The sequence below is a fragment of the Mustela putorius genome, unplaced genomic scaffold, assembly GCF_011764305.1.
Source record: "Mustela putorius furo isolate JIRA1106 unplaced genomic scaffold, ASM1176430v1.1 tig00003845_pilon_pilon_pilon, whole genome shotgun sequence".
Lineage (NCBI taxonomy): Eukaryota > Metazoa > Chordata > Mammalia > Carnivora > Mustelidae > Mustela > Mustela putorius.
The window spans coordinates 74,121,343-74,143,447 of record NW_025421998.1 but is presented as its reverse complement, the minus strand read 5'-3'; the positions used below and the strand labels follow the sequence as shown (position 1 = coordinate 74,143,447).

General features: G+C 38.5%; 1 protein-coding gene across 10 annotated transcripts in view; it reads right to left on the bottom strand.

Annotated features, from left to right (window-relative positions):
* The window catches only part of ST7 (suppression of tumorigenicity 7), a 236,648-nt gene that overhangs the window by 32,172 nt on the left and 182,371 nt on the right, over window positions 1-22,105 (bottom strand). For 8 of the 10 annotated variants that reach the window (XR_006601386.1, XM_045062905.1, XM_045062907.1 and 5 more), the window contains 2 exons: window positions 7,519-7,591; window positions 5,553-5,655 (listed from right to left, as the gene is read on the bottom strand). Coding sequence is in view for 9 of the 10 variants with exons in the window: in XM_045062905.1 (XP_044918840.1) it covers window positions 5,553-5,655; window positions 7,519-7,591 (176 nt within the window). In the remaining variant the exon portion in view is untranslated. Of the gene's footprint in view, window positions 1-5,552; window positions 5,656-6,207; window positions 6,344-7,518; window positions 7,592-22,105 lie in introns of all 10 variants that reach the window. The other 2 variants (XM_045062910.1, XM_045062909.1) reach the window with 1 other exon arrangement.

The following is a 22,105-nucleotide window of genomic DNA, read 5'->3' as shown; positions in this document are numbered from 1 at the left end:
TGGGATCACGACCTGAGCCGAAGGCAGAGGCTTTAACCCACTGAGCCACCCAGGCGCCCCCGAAAACAGGATCTTGAAGAGGTATCTGCATGTCAATGTTTACTGCAGCATTATTCACAATAGCCAAAAAAGTGGTGACAACCTAAATTTCCATCAACAGATGAATGGATAAAGAAAATGTGATATACACACACAATGGAATATTATTCAGCCTTAAAGAAGGGAATCCTGTTCTGGGCTGTGACATGGATGAACCTGTAGGACATTACGCGAGATGAGATAAGCCAGTCACAGGACAAGGATTCAACCAATGTGACTTATCTAAAGTATTCACACTCACAGAAGCAGAAAGTAGAAAGTGGTTATCTGGGGCTGGGAGGAAAAGGGAGAAATGGAGAGGTCCTGGTTCAGTGAGTATGGAGTTCCAGATATGCAAGATGAAAAGTTCTAACAACAATGTACAGACGGTTAATAATACTTAAAAATCTGTTGAGGTAGATTTCATTATTTGTATTTTTTATGATAAAAAAATGAGGAAGTAAATCATCCAGAAAACAGTTACTGAGAATATTTTAGAGTGTCTGAAGGCACAAGGTTAAAAGACTTGGGCTTTAATTTCAGGTTAGAAGATATCCTTTTTAAGGTCAGAGAACCATGGAAAATCTGATGATTCTCTTCCAAAAAGAATAAATATACCCCCAATACCCAAACACAAAGTTCAAGTTTAGAGCCCCATGTTGATATTTTGTTGATATTTTTAAAATATGTATATGTCATGCAACTCTGATTCCTAAGCATTAAAAATGCACAGGAAAATAAGGCTAGAAAGAGTCTTAAATAGGATTAGATAACAGGATTATGAAAAATTTCTTTATACCTTTTACTAATATAGAAATTTATTTTTACACCACCAATACGGGGTGGGGGGAGTCTTATGCTGCTTGTAACAAACCAGTACATTAGTCTTGTTTTGGAAAGGTATCAGAAAGTGAAATTTGTCTTTAGCACCCTAAAGGAGTTAATGAAATAACCTCTAAGCCAAGAAGGAGTCTCTTCACAGGCAAAGACTTGCAGTGTAGACACAGCATACTAAGAGTATGGAGCATTAGTGAAAACTCAGATCCTTGCAGAGTGATGCATCACTGACAGAAAAGCACCATCCTCTCACATAAATCTCCACATTGCTAATGATTTCTTGGGTAGGACACCAAAAGCATAGATACCAAAAGAAAAATAAACACGTGGGACTACGTCAAAATAAAAAGCTCCTGTGCTGCAAAGGAAACAGAATAGATCAGGGTGGGTGGGGAAGCATATATGCAGGGAAAGCAGGAAAAAAGCTAAAACTAAAAATCCAATAAACTATAACAATATATAGATGAAGACACAGAACAGAGATGAGCTCAGCCCTTCATTTGTCCAGCAACTTAAGTGAAATTTTCTTTAAAAAATGAAGAATATTCCCTTTAAATCCAAAGCTTTTATTTTAATACCATTAAATGGAAGACATCCTCTAATGGTTTAGAGATTTCATCTCTTTGAACTGTGTCCCCAGTTCTCAAAAATCAGCAGCATCATTAAGACCCTAAAACCACTAGTCCTCCTCCACAAAGAGACAACAGTGATTCCATAATCAATGCACTGCAGCGCGAGACCACAGGGCCGAGAGACCGATTCTGGGATGAGGAAGGAACAGGTTTCCTGGTGGTGACTTTTAATGATGGGGGTGAAGGAGGAGTACAATATCCTCAGAGGAAGCAAAGAAGGAAGAGGAGGAGAATCTTTCTGGAACAATGAACAGACTGTTAGAAGTAGCTAGAGAAAATGATAAACAAGCTGGGTCACATTATAAAAAAAAAATCTGGGTGGTGCCTGGGTGGCTCTGTGGGTTAAAGCCTCTGCCTTCGGCTCAGATCATTGATCCCGGGGTCCTGGGATCGAGCCCCACTTCGGGCTCCCTGCTCAGCGGGGAGCCTATTTCTCCCTCTCTCTCTGCCTGCCTCTCTGCCTACTTATGATTTCTGACTGTCAAATAAATAAATAAAATCTTAGAAAAAATCTGGAAGAACCATTCACAGAGTTTATATCTTCCTTTGTAGGGCTGGGGACTCAGCTGCAGTCCATCAGGTGGGGAGTCACACAATTCGGTTTATAATGAGCCTCTGGGCTGCTTCCTCTTTATAATCTGCTATAATCTAAAGCCTCAGAAATCCTTGTGTTTTAGGTATATCTGACTACTTACAAGGCTCCCTTCAAAACAGAGGACCATGGCTTTTTACTATTTTTATTTACTTCCTGGTCCTGAGGTGTGTGTGTAGGAGACTCCCTACTTTGCACATCTGCAGGTGAAGAGTGTTCGTAAGAGTAACCCTCCTGGAGTAAATAATGATATTTTTCACTGGATGCTGAAATATTAACTATGCACCTCTGCTTAATAGAATACCAGATAGACCTAAGCTGGACACTCACAGAAGGCAGTTCTCAGCTATTCTATTTGGTGTTTTTCTCCTTCTAACAGCATGCTGTTGCTAAAAATTCCTGTGGTAGACCACTGATGACTTCCTGTGAAGTCGTGGAAGTGTTTAAGATAGGAGACAATCTTGAGGAAATCTGAATTGTCCGTGAGTGCCTTGGGAAGTCACGTGCCCGCCATCATTTAAAGGCTTCAAGTCTAGGCTGGTTTGCAACTTGGTGGGATGGCGGGGGGTGGGGTGGGGGGGGTGGGGGGGGTAATGGAGGGTGATATTGAAGGGTGAGAGAACCCAGAACCAGTTCAGGCTCTGTCGCTTACTAGCTGTGTGACTGAGAGAAGGTCACTTAACCTCTCCAAACCTGCAGCGCCCTCATCTGTGGAGCAGGGGTAATAATCCTATATGCCTCACCAGTGTTGTTATGCAAAATCAATGAGAAGGCATACATAGTTCACTTACCACTGTGCTTGGCACACAGTAAACATGCAATAAAAACCATTATTAAAAATAATCATCACGATATCACTATGAGGAGAGATTCAAGCTGAGGATGGGAAGGTGAGGATGAGGATGAGGATGATCTCTGAGGTCCCTTCTTACACCAAGAGCCTAAGAGTTCTTATCTTTCATTGATGTCTCATTAGAATTAAGGCTACCTTCTGGGGTGCCTGGGTGGCTCAGTGGATTAAGCCGCTGCCTTCGGCTCAGGTCATGATCTCAGGGTCCTGGAATCGACCCCCGCATCAGGCTCTCTGCTTGTCGGGGAGCCTGCTTCCCCTTCTCTCTCTCTCTGCCTACTTGTGATCTCTCTGTCAAATAAATAAATAAAATCTTAAAAAAAAAAAAAAAAAAAAAAAGAAGGCTACCTTCTGCCTGAAAAGGCACCTGTATGTGCATGGTGTGTGTGTGTGTGTGTGTGTGTGTATTTACTAAAGTATTAGCAAGCAGTCCAAAAAATAGATCATGTATAAAGGATGTTTATAACAGCCTGCAAATAGTACACATGTACCAGAGGTTCGTGGTTAATTCTGGGCATAATTCTCAACAGTGACTCACAGGGCCTTTTCCCCATGGAAATGTCAATAGATGAAGATCTGGAAACAAGTTTCTCCTCAGCACAATAACCAACAAAGCAAAGTGGTAGAGAATCAGCTTACCTATGCACCCTATTTTTTTCTCCAGTTAACAAGTACAGTGAAATCAAATATTTCAAATATTCCCACTTTTAGAAAGAATTTTATTTTGCAGGTGGAGTGCTAGCTGACTGGGTCAAATTCTTCCAAGTTAGCCTTAAACTATTTGTTGGGGCTTTTAATACTCTTCTAGAGGCTCAATCAACCATTTAAGACCCTTATCATAAAATTATACTACAGCTTCTCCTTAAATATCTAACCAGCAAGTACCAGTTTCCTACCTTGTGCACTAAGATGACAAAGCTCTGGGATAACTGGAAGAGTTAGGACCCGGTGTCCAGACTTGAGGGGCCTCCAACATGTCCAATATCAATAATTTTAATACTTTATGAACATACAATATTGAAGTTTTAAAATAAAAAACTGACTATATTATCTCAATTGGTCTTCATCACAAAAGGCAAGATTTATATTTTTATTTTCATCTGAAAAATGAGGGAAAACTTGAGAGTTCAGAGATGCTAAGCCCCAAACTCCCATGGCTCATAAATGACAGAACCAGAACTTGAACCCAAGTTTTTGTCTCCAAATCTAGGACTCTACTGCTCAATGCTACTTCTAGAAGAGTTTATTTATGCTCATAGAATAACTCTGAATTGGATATGGCATTCAATAAATAGTAAGTGATGACCTAAGTCGACTGTGTAATTCAGGACAGTATTTTCATGATTAGCTTTAAAATTTAATCAAATTGGAATGAACATTCTTAACTTAGCCGGAAAGATGTTTAATATAGAAATACATTTTATCCTAAGTCTACAAGTACTATGTTGGTCACTATCCACTGGAACTAGAGTGGATCCTTCCCTAGCTGTGGCACTGTGCACCATTGTTCGGATTTCTGTTTTTTGAGGCAATGAGCATGACCTGAGTCAAAGCTCAGAAATGATGTTAGGTCACCTATCTCTGTCACTGAGATTATCAACAAAATAAATAAAAGTAGTAACTCTACAAATACTCACATAGACACACATGCACACATACACGACCCTCTTGCCACAGTACTGTAAGAAAACAAAATAGCCCTCCTTGGTCATTTTTTGCCAGTGAAACTCTTCCTCAGAAATTTGAAAGACAACTATGCCTGAGATACCCTGTGTGAATCATTTCCCAGAGGTCAAAATGTGCTTTGTAACATTGAGAAGCAGAAAATAGCACTCAGCAATGTGCCTCTCACATAGCAGATACTCAAATACAGGTAAATTATAAATACACATCTATCTCCTAAATAAAAGATTACAGAAATATCCTCTATTGTGATTTGACTCCCTTTCAAAATAAAATTCAAGAACAAAATATATGGGAAACACTGGGTATTGTCAATCATGTGGTTAAAAATTAAGATAAACATTTCCTACTAAGTATACCTCCTAAAATGGCACTCACAAGTCAAAAGAAAAATACTACTTCATACTTTGAGGTTCTCCTTCCTATTTTCTTGCCAATAGATTAACAATTATTTATTTATAAAGACACAGAATGTCACATTAATCAGTATTTTTTTTTTTTTACCATTTATATTCAAAACTAGGTTCATTTCCCAAGTTGGGTTTAAGTTAAGACTGTAACTGGTGTGAAATTCCTATCAAATGCATCAACACTCTTGGGATCTCTGTGGTTTGCCAATTTCAGGCTTCCTGGCCTAACCTGCCTAAGCCAGGTCTATCAATTTACTCTAATTATATAAAGCCCCCAAATCGGCCCAAAGCCTCTTGAATAGAGCTTTTGCTTAAAAATGATGCTGATAACCATGGACTATACAGGGCCTCAACATTCAATGGCTGCAATTCATTTTTTTCTACTGGGTGTATTCAAGACATGACATTGTGGTCACTGAACACTTTCTCTACCATCATAACGAGCTCCTATGGGGATTCCACAGACTCACTTTTGGCACGTGAGGATTGAATTCCACAGCTCTATGAATGGCCTCTACTGCATTCATCTCTGCTGTGCTCAGCCCCCGCCGAGATGCAGCCTCGGGAGAGAATCTGAAAAGCAGAAAGACAAACACCATCCAGTTGGGACCACTGCTTGGGCATCAACCCGGAAAGGCGTCTACACACCAAGGGCCCATAAAACCACAGCGAGTCAATGGCATGAGCTCTCCAAACCTCCACTACATGGAACCTCTGAGTGACCCCTAAGACCGAGGCCAACAAAAACCCCAGCAGAAGCAGAAAGCGTGCTTGCATCTAATCTTGGCAGGAATTAAATTCGGCTGTCAAGTCTGTCTGTCTAAATAGCTAATCTAAATGTTCTAGGAGGTACCTGCTTAGGTCAGGGGAGGGGATAGGACTGACAAGGGCAGACAGTGTAGGCAAAAGAGAAAACTAGGTTACAGAAGAGCGTACTTGGTTAAAAACAGAACTGGGGAGAATTTTCAAGGAGGCTCCCAACCCAATGTCAGTGCTGCGAGGCAGCGTCCACCGCAGGCCAGCCTGCTTGGGGCCGTTCCGGCAGGGGGTGTGCGTGCCCAAACTGCGGGCGAGACACCTGCCCGAGTGAATGAAAAAAACCAGACCATGCAATCTCTTTCTCACCTCACACCCAGGGCTAACTCCAGAGCTGTGCTTGGCAGGCAGACACCACAGGGGAAGCTGTGACAACCCTGGCCCTGCCCTCCCAAGCTGGAGTCGCTGTGTAGGGAGAAAAGATGTTGCAGTAGGTACTGGCGATCTACAGGATAAAAAAGAATGAAAGAAAATTACTTCGGTCTTGAAGTGCACACACACTTAACAGCAAACCTGTCTGACATAGCAGAGGCTGTTTTCTTTTCCTGGGATCTGCTTTTCAGTGCTTCAGAGGGATTGTATCAGGGAAACAAGCGTTTGTGAACTCAAGAACAGTTAAGCCAACTGTTCTCTTTCACCTGCCAGTCATCTCGGGTGTTTATGAAAATTCTCTAGGCCAGTCACCTGCCTGAATGAAATGGGCAAAGGTCCCACTGAGATGACAACTCAAAGCCAACAGACCCTGGGGCAGCAGTTAGTTGGGAACTGGGGAGTCAAAGAATGGAAGATGATCAACCCCTCTGCCATCTCACATGTTTGTTAGGGCTACTACCAGGTCATGGACGGCTGAAGGAAGAGGAATACGCAAAAAATGAATAAAAGGAAGCCATCAAAAGAAATGAAATCTTGCCATTTGCAACAACATGGATGGAACTAGAGCGTATCATGCTTAGCGAAATAAGTCAAGCAGAGAAAGACAACTATCATATGATCTCCCTGATATGAGGAAGTGGTGATGCAACATGGAGGCTTAAGTGGGTAGAAGAATAAATGAAACAAGATGGGATTGGGAGGGAGACAAACCATAAGTGACTCTTAATCTCACAACAAACTGAGGGTTGCCGGGGGGAGGGGGTTTGGGAGAAGGGGGTGGGATTATGGACATTGGGGAGGGTATGTGATTTGGTGAGTGCTGTGAAGTGTGTAAACCTGGTGATTCACAGACCTGTACCCCTGGGGATAAAAATATATGTTTATAAAAAATAAAAAATTAAAAAAAAAAAAAAAAAAAAAAAAAAAAGGAAGGCATTTTGTGTAAGTCCCAAGCAGGCCTTTCGGTATCTACTGTCTGGCAAAAAAAAAAAAAAAAAAAAAAAAGTCACCTCAGAGGTATGGAATTTCACATAAATCCCTCTTTAGGGACCCATACACCCTTACGATACCTGGGGATATATATTCCCTCCTTCTAGTAGTGAAAGAAAAGATCAGCAGGTTTTAGAAAATGCATGCTCATAAGCGGGGGTCTCAAAGACTAAGAGAAACTTCCAGAGAAAGCCCTCAGAGGCAACACATCTCCTTAAGTCGAGTCAGACAGTACCGCACAAGTCATTATTCACTTACTTGTCAGAGACAGCTCTTGCTTTGAGCAAGGCAGCTGTATAGCATATTGTGGCCGACTTTGGTAAGCTTATATCTGTTAGAGAAAAAGAAAGTAGAAAATCTTGTAAGTCTGCAGAAATAAACAGCAATTATTTTTAATCTACTAGCATTTTAATCATGTAAGTCCAATAAAGCATAAATTAAGAATATTTTAATGCATACAAGACACAGCTACTTCTTATGTATCAGGGCAATAGGTGAAACTAAGGGTAATTCATATTTTTGTGAATAATTCATGTTTAAAATCCACCAGATCAGGTACCTGGGTGGCTCAGTGGTTTGGGCCTCTGCCTTCGGCTCAGGTCGTGAGCTCAGGGTCCTGCGATCGAGCCCCGCATCGGGCTCTCTGCTTGGCAGGGAGCCTACTTCTCCCTCTCTCTCTGCCTGCTTGTGATCTCTCTCTCCGTGTCAAAATAAATAAATAAAAATCTAAAAAAAAAAAAAAAATCTGCCAGACTGACTCTTGAGCAATCATCTTCTATTCAAGATATGGATTTTCATATATTGAGCATAATTAAGCAGAGAATAGCTATAAATATATAAATGTAAATATTACAGGATTGCCCTTGATATCATAAAAAGCAGCTAGGACTTCTATGTCACTTATAAAAAATTCTCAACAGGGTATAAAATACTAATGTGAAAAAAAAATATGACCCGGATCTTTTCTAAGAAATATATCTAAATAAATTATTTTTAGTGGTCAGATTTAAACCAGATTTCCTTTGCATTAAATTTCAAGAGGTTCATATTCAGTTTTTTTTATTTAAAAGGTAACACATTTATTATATATAACATATCTGAAAAAATTTTATATACAAAGATATATATGTGAAATCTTTAAAAATCCTCACAATTTTTGTGCAAACCGAAGGGAAACCCCCTTTCAAATGAAGCCTGATTTGTTTCTCTGAGAAACAGTTCCTCTCAGTTTGTGCAGAAAATTTACCATGGAGAGGTGGAAGTGGGTAACAGATTCAGACAATTAGTTTAAAGGGAAGTAAAAGAACAGAGTACAACTAAGAATAGATAAATTTAAAGAGGGTAGTCCCTTATGGAGAAAAATTTGTGTTTAAATTATAACTTTATTTCTTACAGGGTAGTATTTATTTAACACTGAACCAAATATACTATGACAGAGAAATGCCATTCCCAGAGCAGCGAAATCCACGATAGGTTGGAGAAACTCTTACCACCTGGAATCCTCTGCCAGTCTCTTCACTGGGCTATTTTCAACTTCGAAAGAATTACATTACAGTGGAATTTAAGAAACAAAACAACAGAACAAAAGGAAGAGAGAGAGAGAGACAAGCCAAGAAACAGACTCTAAACTATGGAGAACGAACTGATGGTTACCAGAGGGGAGGTGGGGGGGGGGGTCTGGGGCAATAGGTGATGGGAATTAAGGAGTGCACTTGTTGGGATGAGCACAGGGTATTTACAGAAGTGCTGAATCACTATATTGTTCACCTGAAACTAATACAGCAGTGTATGTTAACCGGAATTCAAATAAAAACTTAAAAAAAAAAAAAAAAAAGTAGGGGGGGGCGCCTGGGTGGCTCAGTGGTTTAAAGCCTCTGCCTTTGGCTCAGGTCATGATCCCAGGGTCCTGGGATCGAGTCCCACATCAGGCTCTCTGCTCAGCAGGGGGCCTGTTTCCCTTCCTCTCTCTCTGCCTACTTGTGATCTCTGTCTGTCAAATAAATAAATAAAATCTTAAAAAAAAAAAAAAAAAGAATTACATTACAGTAAGAACGAAAAGGAAAGTCCCATAACTAGCCAACAGACAACCACAGAGGAAAATGAGTTCATAAAAGAAAAACAATCCCTAAGCCAGTAATAAGTATTTATCACTAAACCCAGCAAGAGGAATTTCTCTTTGAAGGAAATTTCAATGCCTCTGATAAAAAACAAATAATCACAGAAAATGCCAACACAGAACTGAAAGGGAAAGAGGTCTTTGAAACCCTGATCTCATAAATTATATTCAAACAAAATTTCACCACCATAAAGCCTAGTGTAAAATGATGTGCTTATGACTAAGAATTCAAAAAGAATGTCAATACTCATGGATTTGTCTTGTTGCTTTTCCAACATCTAAACATTTAACTGCTTCCCAGAGTGGGAAATTAATCCAAGAATCAAGTATCTTGCTTACTAGGGTCCACTCACTGATTGTTATTGGAAGGTAATAAAAAATTACAGATGATACCATTCTACTTAAAAGTTCAGAACTTCTTTTAAAGTTCAGACTTTTTATTTAAAAAGTATCCAAGGCTTGTTTCCACTCTTCTTGGTATGATCTGTGTTCCTTCTGGGTCAACCTAACAGTTTTCCATAAAGTAGGGACCAATGAAAAGTCCAAGACACGAATTGAGGCTGAATACAATGAACATAATTATCTGGAGCTGGCAACAAACAGGATGCAGCCTCACTTGATAAATTAAAGAAAACCTGTTAAGGATTTGACTTCTACATTAGAAAAATCAGACTGTGTTTTGATGGTTCCCTAAACAAGAAAAGTGACACATTCACTCAATTAGAAATGCAGAAAAACATACAACTGCAGCGGTTCCAGCAAAATACTATGATGTCCAATCAAAGATGATCTTTAATCCAGAACCAGGTCCCCTCATGCCCATGAGCAGAATACACACAACTAGAAAAATGCAACAGAACTCTGCAACTTTACAATTACTATAGTGTGTTTTTCCCATAAAATTTTTTTTACCCCTACTCCTAGTATTCGTGCACAGGTGTAATGCTTAAAAAATAAATAACCAAAAATATATTTTAACCGATATAAAATGGTAAGAGGGAGAAATGTAAATACTCCATTCTCCACTAGTGGCATGTTGATTTCATTTGTTTTCTTTGTTCTCAAGTAAATTACTTTGCTCTCATTGTTAACAAAAATTTAAAAAATGCAAAAAAAATTCTTGTATAACTTGTTTATTTAGATAGTTTCAATGTTTTCCTTTTAATTCTGTCAAAACAATTCATCTATTTGGCAATGATGAATCACTCTAAAGAAATTGATCCTAAGTTTCCCTGTAGGTAAAGCTTCTTGTTGTTCAAATAAGGTTTTTGTTTACAAGATATTTTTTAAATGACCCCTCGTGACCACTAACCTGTTCTCTGTCTCTGTAGTTTTGTCTGCCTGCTATGATTTTATGCTTTTACCACTATGGAAATGGACAAAATGGTAAAGGAAACGGAGTGGCTAACAATAGTGATGAAAACAAGTAGTATCAGAAGTTTTGAGCAGGAAAAAAAAAAGATCAGCTGCTTTCCAGTATTGCTTACAATTTATCCAGAAATTTTATTTTGAGGAAGAAACTTCAAAATCATTCTAAATCCAGTTTTGTATGAATATGCTGTAACTATGCAATCCCTGTCTTTTGTAAGTGCCATGCAGTTACCATTATTACCAAAAAGTCCTTCTAAGAGTTAGAATCCAGAGAGTCCCTTCAACAAATGGTGTTGGGAAAACCGGACAGCTACATGCAGAAGAATGAAAATGGACCACTTTCTTACATCATGCATAAATATAAACTCAAAATGGGTTAAGGACTTAAACATGAGATCTGAAACCATAAAAATCCTAATAGCACAGGTAGTAATTTCTTGGACATTGGCCACAGCAACACTCTTCCAGATATGCCTCCTCAGGCGAAGGAAACAAAAAGCAAAAAATAAACTATTGGGACTACATCAAAATAAAACACTTCTGCACAGCAAAGGAAACAATCAACACAACTCAAAGACAACTTCCTGAATTGGAGATGCTATTTGCAAATGACGTATCAGATAAAGGGTTAATATCCAAAATACATAAAGAACTTATACAACACACAAACACCTCAAATAATCCAATCAAAAATGGGCAGAAGACATGAAGAGACATTTCTCCAGATGAAAGACATCTGGATGGCCAACAGACACATGAAATGATGCTCAACATTTCTATCATCAGGGAAATGCAAACCACACCTGTCAGAATGACTAAAGTCAAAAACACAAGAAATAAGTGTTGGCAAGCATATAGAGAAAAAGGACACTTCATGCATTTGTTGGTAGGAATGCAAAATGAAACAGCCCCTGTGAAACAGTATGGACATTCCTCAAAAAATTAAAAATACAATTACCACATGATTCAGTAAATCCCCTACTGAGTATTTACTCAAAGAATATGAAAACACTAATTTGAAAAGATAGATGCACCCCTATGTTTACTGCAGTCCTATTTGCAATAGCCAAATTATGGAAGCAATCAAAGGGTCCACTGATAGATGAATAAAGAAGATGTGGTATATACACAAAATGGACTATTACTCACCCATAAAAAAATGAAATCTTGACATTTGCAACAACATAGATGGATCTAGAGAGTATAATGCTAAATGAAATAAGTCAGTCAGAGAAAGACAAATACCATATGGTTTCATTCATGTGGAATTTAGAAAACAAAGAAAGTAAAAGAAAAAAAGAGACAAACCAAATTACAGACTCTTAACTTTAGAGAACAGGCTGATGGTTACCACAGGGATGGTAGGTGAAGAAGATTAAAAGTACAGTTATCATGATGAACACTGAGTAATATACAAAATCACTGAATCACTATACTGTATACCTGAAATTAATATAACACAGTATGTTAACTATACTGGTATTAAAACTTTTTTAACTAAGAAAAAGAATCCAAAAATGAGAAAAATGTTAGCTACAAAAAATAATGTTCTTATTATCAAAGGAATATGTTCAGAGAAGTCAGTATAAAAACAGCTTTGAAACCTGCCTAGAGATCAACTGGACCAAATCTGAGCTGGAGGTTAGATGCTCCAGTGATTTTAAAAAGAAAGTAGATGCTATGTAATATATAATATGATTAAGAGAAAAAATATTCTTAGATAACGACATAGATATTTGCTCTTATAAAAGAATTAAGGGGAAAAAAATAAAAAGAAATTTCAGGAAGAATAAAACAAACGCCAACAACCAAACAAAGAATTCAAATACAAAAAGGAAATAATGACATATCACATAATCCCCAAAACAAGGAATGCTAAATAAATGTTTCTCACTTAAGCAAAGCTGAACTCCAGGCTTTAGTTTAAATTTCCTTCCACTTTTTGGCCATCTTTTGTTTCATACAGGTCCTTTTCTGAAAGGGAAAGTACCTTCTCCAACTGTCTTAGGTATTCAAAATCCAATTGTCATGAAATCTACCATCTTGATTTCTACAATCTAAAAACTTCATGTAACTGGAATCACAGAGTATGTGCTCTTCCATGTCTGACTTCTCACACTCAGAGTGATGTTTCTGAAATTCATCCCATGCTGTAGCATGTATCAATCCTTTATTCTTTTTTATTGCTGAGTAGTATTTCATTGTGGGGATATACCACAATATGTTTGTTCTCTTGCTAATGGCTATTTGGGTTGTTTACCAGTTTGGGACTATTATGAATAAAGTTATTGATCACTTTCTGAGATATGTAATTGGAAATGAAACTGCTGAGTCCAAAAATAGATACATTTAAACTGGTCAACAATGCTCCAGAGTGGTTGTAGGAAGTTTGCAAAACTAATATCTGATGATAAAGGTCAGAAAAATGGTTACTTCTGGGTTAAGGAGGCAGTTATTGGCCAGAAGGTGGCATGAGGTAACTTTCTGAGATGATGGAAAGTTCTAATATCTTGGGTAGTGATAACACATGTGTTTATAAAAGAGAAAAGTCACCCTGCTCTACACTCCAGATTTGTGCAAGTTATTATATCTAATTTATAACTCAGTTAAAAAGATTTTTAAAACAAACCTATAATCCTGGGCTAACTGAAGCTGTCTTCTCCTGCTTCAAACTAACTTCATTAACATTTCAGTTGCCTTTTATCATTGTGCCCCCTCTTCTCTCTATGAATCCTTATCTAAAAATTATTACTAGTTTTGCCTTCCATGACAAAACAGAACATGATCATTCCTCGTCAGCCTTTTGAATATTAAAATGGTTACAATATCTCCTCTAAACCTAATCTTTTCCAGAATAAATACTTCTAATTCCTCCACTGATACGTTCTTCAGAATTTTTTGTTTATTTTTGTTATGAAGCCATGAATGATTTCAAAATATGAGAATTAGACGTGGAAATAATCCTCTAAAATCCTGAAATCTGACCAGTACAGAGCTCAGGGGAAATGTAGTCTGGGAACTACAGCCATAACACCTCTCTCAAAAACAGCTAGGATGGCCCTGGTGTTGAGCAGCTGGAAGTCCTTATTTGTTCCTATGATTGTGTGGTCAACAAAACCCCCAGGTTCTATTCAAATTGATTTCAGCCAAAACCAAGTCTTTTCTCTTTTACTTAAGCCATGAAAATTTATGAACCTATAAGCAGGATTTCATATTTGATTCCATTAAATTTTAAATCTCAAAACGAAATCTGAACCATTAAAGCTTAATGGTTTCAGAATATCATTCCAGGCTATTAGTCATCATTCTGACTCAAGCTCCCACCCACAGCTTTGTTCCATACAATTCATAAGCATACCTTCTCACCAAATGATCACTATCATCATTGAAATTACTGCTAACATTTAACAAGGGCTTATTAAGCTTGCCAGGCACTGGTGTTAATCACTTATACACATTATTCTACTTAATCCTCAGAGCAACCCTCTGAGATAGGACTTATTGTTAGCCTTATTTTATTTTATTTTAATTCAATAGGTCGACATTTGGTTCATCATTAGTTTTTGATGTAGTGCTCAGTGATTCATTAGTTGCACACAACACCCCGTGCTCATCACACCACGTGCCCTCCTTATATAGATGGAGAAAATGATGGATATCATGGTTAAGAAATATGCCAATATCACATAGTTAAAACAAATATGAGCACAAGATTTTGAATTGTGCTATCCTGTCTATAAGGTCTGATTGGTAAAAATACTGACCATGGCAATACCAAGGAGAGGATCCAGGAACGCTATTCTAGAGGTTACCCTAAATTTGCCATGGTCTGCAATGATGTATGTATAACCATTTATCAATGGTAATAATGGGTATTATATATATAAATCATATAATTTAAACCATTAAATTATACCACTTATTAATGGTTATAATAGATATTATATACACCACTTACACCATTAAATCACACTATTTACCAATGATACAATTGCATTATGATTACGTTATTTCACAGTACCTAATAAGGTAGCATTCAAAACATTATCAAATATTTTAATTAAATATATACATTCGTCTATGGTATTCCTCTAATCCAGAAATATAAAAAAATAACTATTTAAATTAACAAGAAACATTTAAAGACTATTGTGTAGACTACAAATATTTTCACATCCACTATCTCAACTGTTCTAATTTAGCACAACTTCCTTAGTAAATCCATGTTGGATCTTCAATCACCTCTTTCTTTCCTAAATCATCTAGAATTTTACTGTGATTGACTTATTTGTTGAAATTCTAAAGAAGCAAAAAAAGAATCAAAATTATTGAGGGCAAATAGTAAATAAGAACGAATAAAGGTATATATATATTTTTTTAAAGATTTTATTTGACAGAGAGAGATCACAAGTAGGCAGAGAGGCAGAGAGAGAGAGGAGGAAGCAGGCTCCCTGCTGAGCATAGAGCCCGATGCGGGACTCGATCCCAGGACCCCGAGATCATGACCTGAGCCGAAGGCAGCGGCTTAACCCACTGAGCCACCCAGGCGCCCCACGAATAAAGGTATATTTTAATCCATTTATTAACACATTACTATCTTCCCTAAATAGGAGTTCTGCAAGATGGATCAAAGAACTGGACAACAGCACACATCTGTGAAGGTGAAAAATCTTTTATTTTACAGATGAAATAAATACAAGATAAGAGAAGCTCAATGATATGCTTCAGAGCCATCTAACTAGTGACAGAACTGGTCTGGCAATGCCTGGTCCCTGTCACCATCCCGTACTGCCAACGTGCTGCTTGCTTCTGATTCCTTTATTGTCATTCTCTTATACTTTCTTTGCCAGTTTGCTTGGAAAACAACTTCACAAGCGAAGGCTGGAGACTTTAGCTTCCTCTGGACTTGAGCAACCCTAACCACCTGCTTACAGGTTTCTACCCCACTTGTATATGATTATTTAATGATTCATCACTCTGACCTTTTGTATATGAAATATAAAAATATACAAGCATACAAATATATCATTTGTGTTTCCTTTACATTTTTTTTCCATTGGGAATAACTATAATGTCACCATTTAGAATCTCCCATCTTTTTTGAATCATTTCCACTTAAAAATATCTGCATCTTCTATGCCAAATGGTGTCAGCACAAAGTTGTTCGCTGAATCTCGAGTTAGAGGTTTATATTTATCTTTCCTCTAACTTAAAAAAGGCTATAGCTTTAAGCTTTTTGTTGTCAATTGTTCTTAGATTCAGGAAATTGTCTATGACTCATGTTCCCTTCTTTTACTACAACGAGCTATAAGATAACATGATCTCCTTCTCTTAAGGTTCTTCCATTTTGGTAAAAATTAAATTCAGCATATTAATCACTCTCAGGCTTTGCCCACTTTAGTAGTAACTGAACTGTCAACAAGGCAAGAATTCATCAGATGCAGGGCACCTTGGTGGCTCAGGTGGTTAAGCATCTGCCTTTGGCTCAGGTCATGATCTCAGGGTTCTGGGATCGAGCCCTGCATCAGGTTCTCTACTCATCAGGGAGCCTGCTTCTCCCTCTCCCTCCTGCCGCTCCCCCTGCTTGTGCTCTCTCTGTGTCAAATAAATACATAAAATCTTTTAAAAAAAAGTTTATCAGGTGCTTTGCTTTTAGCAAAGGAGACTTGTAGATCTGCATACACAGGTGTTCACATCCTGTACTGCACTGTCTCTAAATTCACAACCTTTAAAGGCTAGATGGACACTCCACCTGCTTCCCATGATTCCACATTTTCTCTCTCATGTCACTGTATGACTCAGCAGAAGTAGGTAGGTCTTGATGGGCTGTGTGAGTCCTGGCAGGCTCTAACTGTGTTACACTCCCCCTGACAGATTACCTTAAGTTTATGCTAGATCTACATAGACCTGTTTCCTGTAGTTAAGAGATCACCAGAAAGCAAATGAAATTAAGTGGTTAGAGCTTAAAATAGGAAGTTTTGATAATCCAGGGAATAAAAAAGTTTCTGCACTGGGATTCTCATTTGTTGTTTAAAGAAGAAAAACCAAACTCTAAGAAGTCTTTCATACTTTTTTGGTTGAAAACCTACCAGATATCTCCCTAATGGAGAGAATTCTGCTTCTTTGCAGTCTGAAATGCCCACACTGGCATTGTGCAGTGGCCCTCCACTCCCTCACGTCTTAGTGCTTCCACACTGTGTGCTCAGCCCTCAACCACCTCAAGTCAAAGACGGCAGAGGAGGACTCTATTGTGCCACTCTCTCCACTTTGAGGTCAGACTGGAGGCCACCCCTGCTGACATTGCCTCATGGACTCTCCATGGCTTGTGGAGGTAGGGCCAAAGCTCTGTGAGGTGCGGTCTCTACCTAATTTACCCAGTGCATCTCCGGCCCTTTGTGCAGCCCTCCACCACCCCTCTGCTTGGCAGGATACGTGGAGTATTGCACACCGCCTGCTCAGTCCTGTTCCTGAACCTTTCCATTTGCTCCACCTCTAGTATTTTCACTGTCTGGTTCAACTGAGATGCCCCCTCTACCAAGAAGGCTTCTCTCACCTTCCCCTGGGTCAAGTGTACCTTCTATATTGGGTTAAATTCTGTCGCAGTCTTTACAGCAATTGTTTTCTTACTTCCCTCTCCTACTTATGTGGTGTGTGTTTCCTTCTTCGTCACTTTGTACTCTTGAACCAAAACTGTGTCTAAAATATGGTGGTCCTGTGCTTGCTGAATGAAATCTCAATGTACTAACATCTCGAATCACTTGATATTAGCTCCCTTTGATAAGCAAACACTGACATCCAATTAGCTTCTAAAAGCCAAAAGTGTCAGGATTGATGAATATACTGAGAGAGTCAGAAACTTGTTATTTCTCGGGGCACCTGGGCGGCTCAGGTCGTGATCTCAGGGTCCTGGGTTCGGGACCTACAAGGGACTCTCTGCTCAGCAGGGAGCCTGCTTCCCCCCCTCTCTGCCTGCCTCTCTGCCACTTGTGATCTCTCTCTGTCAAATAAATAAATAAAATCTTTTTAAAAAGTAAAAAAAAACTTGTTATTTCTCAATATGTGTACTGTACTTATCGTTGCTTATGGCATTCCAGCAAAACAGATGAAGCAGTACTGGTGCTCTAAATACGGATATCCAGATGTCTGTTTGAGACAGCAGCGGAGTTTACAAGTGAGGCAGGAAGAAAGCAAGAGTACAAGTTGACAAGGTTGAAGGGAAGTAGAATGGTTTGGGGCCAAAAACAAGAAAGGCAAACCACACCTCTTCTGGCTCCCTAGGACCCTTTATGGGAATGAGGCCACTGAAGGAAAAGGTCATCTCAGGGAGAATGACTCTTAAGTTTTCAAAAGTCATAAATGCTCATAACAGCAAAGTTGGAATTCAATGTAATAATCTTGGGAGGAAATTTATGTAATTTGGAGCAAAACTGTCAATTTGATGTGTCTCAGAAAACCCATAGGGCAAAACTTTAGATAGAATAGTTTTTTCGGTGATAATCTTTTTGACCTAATTTCCTTCTGTTCATCTACATAATAACAATCAAGATGTAATTTTAAAAGGATCATTACTGTTCCTATGCATGAGCAAGGTCAATTTCCTATCTGTAATTCCAAAACAGTGTTTTCAAGGGCAGCAGCCAGCATAGATAAGTCCCAAAGCACTTCACAAACGACGACACCATGTCATGGTGCATCTCTGTCTAAAAAGTCATTCATTCGCAGCAGCTGTTTAGAATGTCTACCCTTGCACAGGAGTGTCCGAGAAGAAAAGATAGAGCTTGTTCTCAAAGGGTTTCTTTCTCTGCACTGCTTCAGCATGTTTCAAACAGAGTCATAGAGCACTGATTCATCCCACCTCAATTTACTATGGGTGGTTTTGACTTTTTGGGTTTTCTTGTATCGTTTTTTGGTGTAATAGGGTTTTTTGGTTTTTTTTTTACATCTTTCTCTACCAGACCGTAAAGCTTCTTTGCAACACAGACTAGATTATGTTCATTTCTGAATCCGAGTGCATGGCAAGTTAGATATTTTCTTTTTTTTTTTTTTTTTTTAGATTTATTTATTTATTTATTTGACAGAGAGAGAGAGAGAGAGAGAGAGAGAGAGAGAAAGAGAGAGAGAGATCACAAGTAGGCAAAGAGGCAGGCAGAAATAGAGGGGGAAGCAGGTTCCCTGCAGACGAGAGAGCCCGATGCAGGGCTCGATCCCAGGACCCTGAGATCATGATCTGAGCCAAAGGTAGAGGTTTAACCCACTGAGCCATCCAGGCGCCCCACGTTCGTATTTTCAATATATGGATTTGATCTTCCTAAATTAATTTAAAAAGAAACTAATCTGTGCTCGCTTCAGCAGCACATATACTGAAAAGAAACTCATCTAATTATTCTCTGTAATCATTTAAAATTACAGAGTATCAAGTACCTCTTCTTGGTCAGGCAACACACTGATATACTAGAAGTTTATATTGATTCAACACATTTGGCCTTGAAAGACACTTTTGGAGCCATAAACTGACGGACCAAACAAACAAAAACGTAGCCCGTTTCTTCTTCCTAACCTGTTTATGGATGAGATGTGTTATTACTGTCCCATTATGTGACACAGTCCTCCATGTGGATTTCTTCAATACAATTTCTCAGTTTACTTCTGTACATGATATGATACAAAGAAAACAATAGAAATGTAGAATTCTGTACTTATTGTTTGTTTGTTTGTTTTGGTTCCAGACAATGTAAGGTTTCTTTGTCCCACCTTTAAAAAGCCAATCTGAGGTCCTCTTTCAACCAAAGGGAAAAACTTCACTGAAGAAATAAAAAGGACTGATACACCAAACTTCAAAAAGATGTGCCACCTGGGAATTCAGTGATTCAATCAGGAAATACTACATGACCTTAGTAATTTGGGGCAGGGGGAGGGGTCGGCAACGCAGACTCAACTACACCCAGAAAAATTAATCTTATGCTACAAAGCCAAATACCAGATGTTATTTGCAACTTTTGGATTGGATTACCCGGGAAGGTCTATGTCAGAGAGCCCTTCTATGGCTAATGCCCTGGAGTCAAACACAGCAGTTTATGTGATGGTAATGATTGGCTGGGAAAGGATCTTACCTTGGTAAATTATGATAACTAGGTAATAAGGATTACTAAAGCCAATATGGATTTCAAGGGTTTGCTCATGTGCCAACTATGTGAATTACAAATGTATGCATTCATAAGATGCCTTCCATCATCAGAGACAATAGAAGTTTCTCATGCATACAGTCTTTATTGAAATAACATCTATTACTAAACTCCTGCATGTATATGACAGTCAGTCAACTGCTAACTTCATAGGCCTAGTTTACTTGACAGATCTACCTACCTCTTGGTTTCTAAGTCAGCAGAGCACCAGTGAAAAGCTATAAAGGACCATCATTTCTCAGTGACTCCTGCTTACCAGCCTAAAGCCATAGCTCATGGGATCAGTGCTGACAATAATTTTCTTTGAAGCAGTGATGTGATTCATTTGCCCATCTTTTATAGAAGGATGTTCTTCGACATTTGCCTTGGTATCCTTATCTTTTCCATAAGAACCAGCTCCGGGAAGGGAATTAGACTAGGCTTACAGTCCGTCCCTAGGGACTGACTGCATTTCAAATATTTTTTGAATGGAGCCTAATTTTGTAGGAGACTTATCTCAGAAGCTGTTGTACCTGCAGCATCAAAACTCACAACTATACACTTGACAGAAAGCACTGTTTTGGAGGTCTGGACTGTGTGACGCCCAAAGCCTGACGTTGATGGCCTGAAAACAGAGTTTACTCACTGGTCTTCCTGGCATCGCAAATCCCTCTTATTCATGCCCATTCCTTAAACATAAATAAAAAATAGCCTAACAAAAAGACAGAGTATCCAGTGACCCCTTGAAGGGAACTGTGATGAACAGTTGAGTAGCTTGTGTTAGCTTATAAGGCCTTGGGCAATGAACACAGTTTACGAAATTTTTACTTGAAACTACATGCTGACTCTGCAAAACAGTATCAGCAAAAAGCTTATTCTCTGAATAGTCTCCACATAGAGTAATTCCCTAATGCTTTCTTTAGAACCTCTGTTTTCAATCTACTGAGATGAAAGTATTTCCCCCAGTGTTAGAAACATGTCCTGTTCTTGAAAGTATACCCTGTATACACTACCAGATGGCAGATGACAATGCTAATTCAGGATGGGTTTGATGGCACCATAAAAAAAAAAAAAAAAAAAAAAAAAACAGTCTTGATACAGTTGTTGCATTTATATAACATTCCTGACTATATAAAAGACCAACTTGTCCCTCACAGGGAAACTTCTGTCCCAAATTAGGGGCAATCACTAAATGACCTAATGGAGTAAATATCCAAAAGAGCTTGGATTTGCATTTTCATTGGTGCAAATTGCCCCAAGACTGAAACAATTTGTCTTTGGATCACAGATGAAAATCCCTGGCATTTTTTTTTTCAGCTTTCCATAAATTTAAGAATTATTTGTAGATTAAACTAAGCATTTCCATTCTTATCAAATATCTATCTATCTACATGTCCTATTAGATCCATAAGCAATTTTAATAACAGCTCATAACACTGCCTTTTGGGGGTGGAGCACGAGACAGGATTCTTATTCTCTCATTTTAGCTGACATTTTATATATGGTTTTCCTTTTGAAGAAAATGGATTGAGAACAGTGGTGAAGCTCAGGAGAGATCTTTGTTCTTTACAATGGCTGAGAGTTACGGAATGCTTATTGTGTAAGCACGCTGTTCTACACATTTAACATGGATTAAATACTTTAATCCTCGTGAGAAATTCCCAGCTGTGTGATCTTGAGCAAGTTACTCAGCCTTTCTAAGCCTTGATTCCACTTTCAGAGAAAGAAACCGAAGCTTAGAATGTTAAGTAGTGTGCTGAAGTTCACTTGGCTGGTGAAAAGGCAGAATTGGCACTTGATCTCAGCACCCGGGCTAGTGGTCTTCACCACCATGAGTTCAGCCTCTGGTAGTCTCAGAGATCACAACCTAGAGACGGATAAAACGAGACGCTCCCAAAGGTATCTTACAGCAAGCACACTCGCATTCACTTGCTCTATAACATTCTTCTGAAGTTGAAATGCACAAATGATAATGAATAATAAATGCATGAGTTCTTTTCCACATTTCCACCCTAATCTATGAGACTTCAGTTTTCAACCTAGGTGGCCTATAAGCTCCTTTGAAAGGCAACCCAAAGCTTGTAACAACTTTCTCCATGGTTCTAAAAGAAAGTTCTGATGACTTAATGATCTTTAAAACCTTTCTGTGTTTATAGCTTATGTATGACTTAAAAAAAAAAAAGATGATAAATCTCAA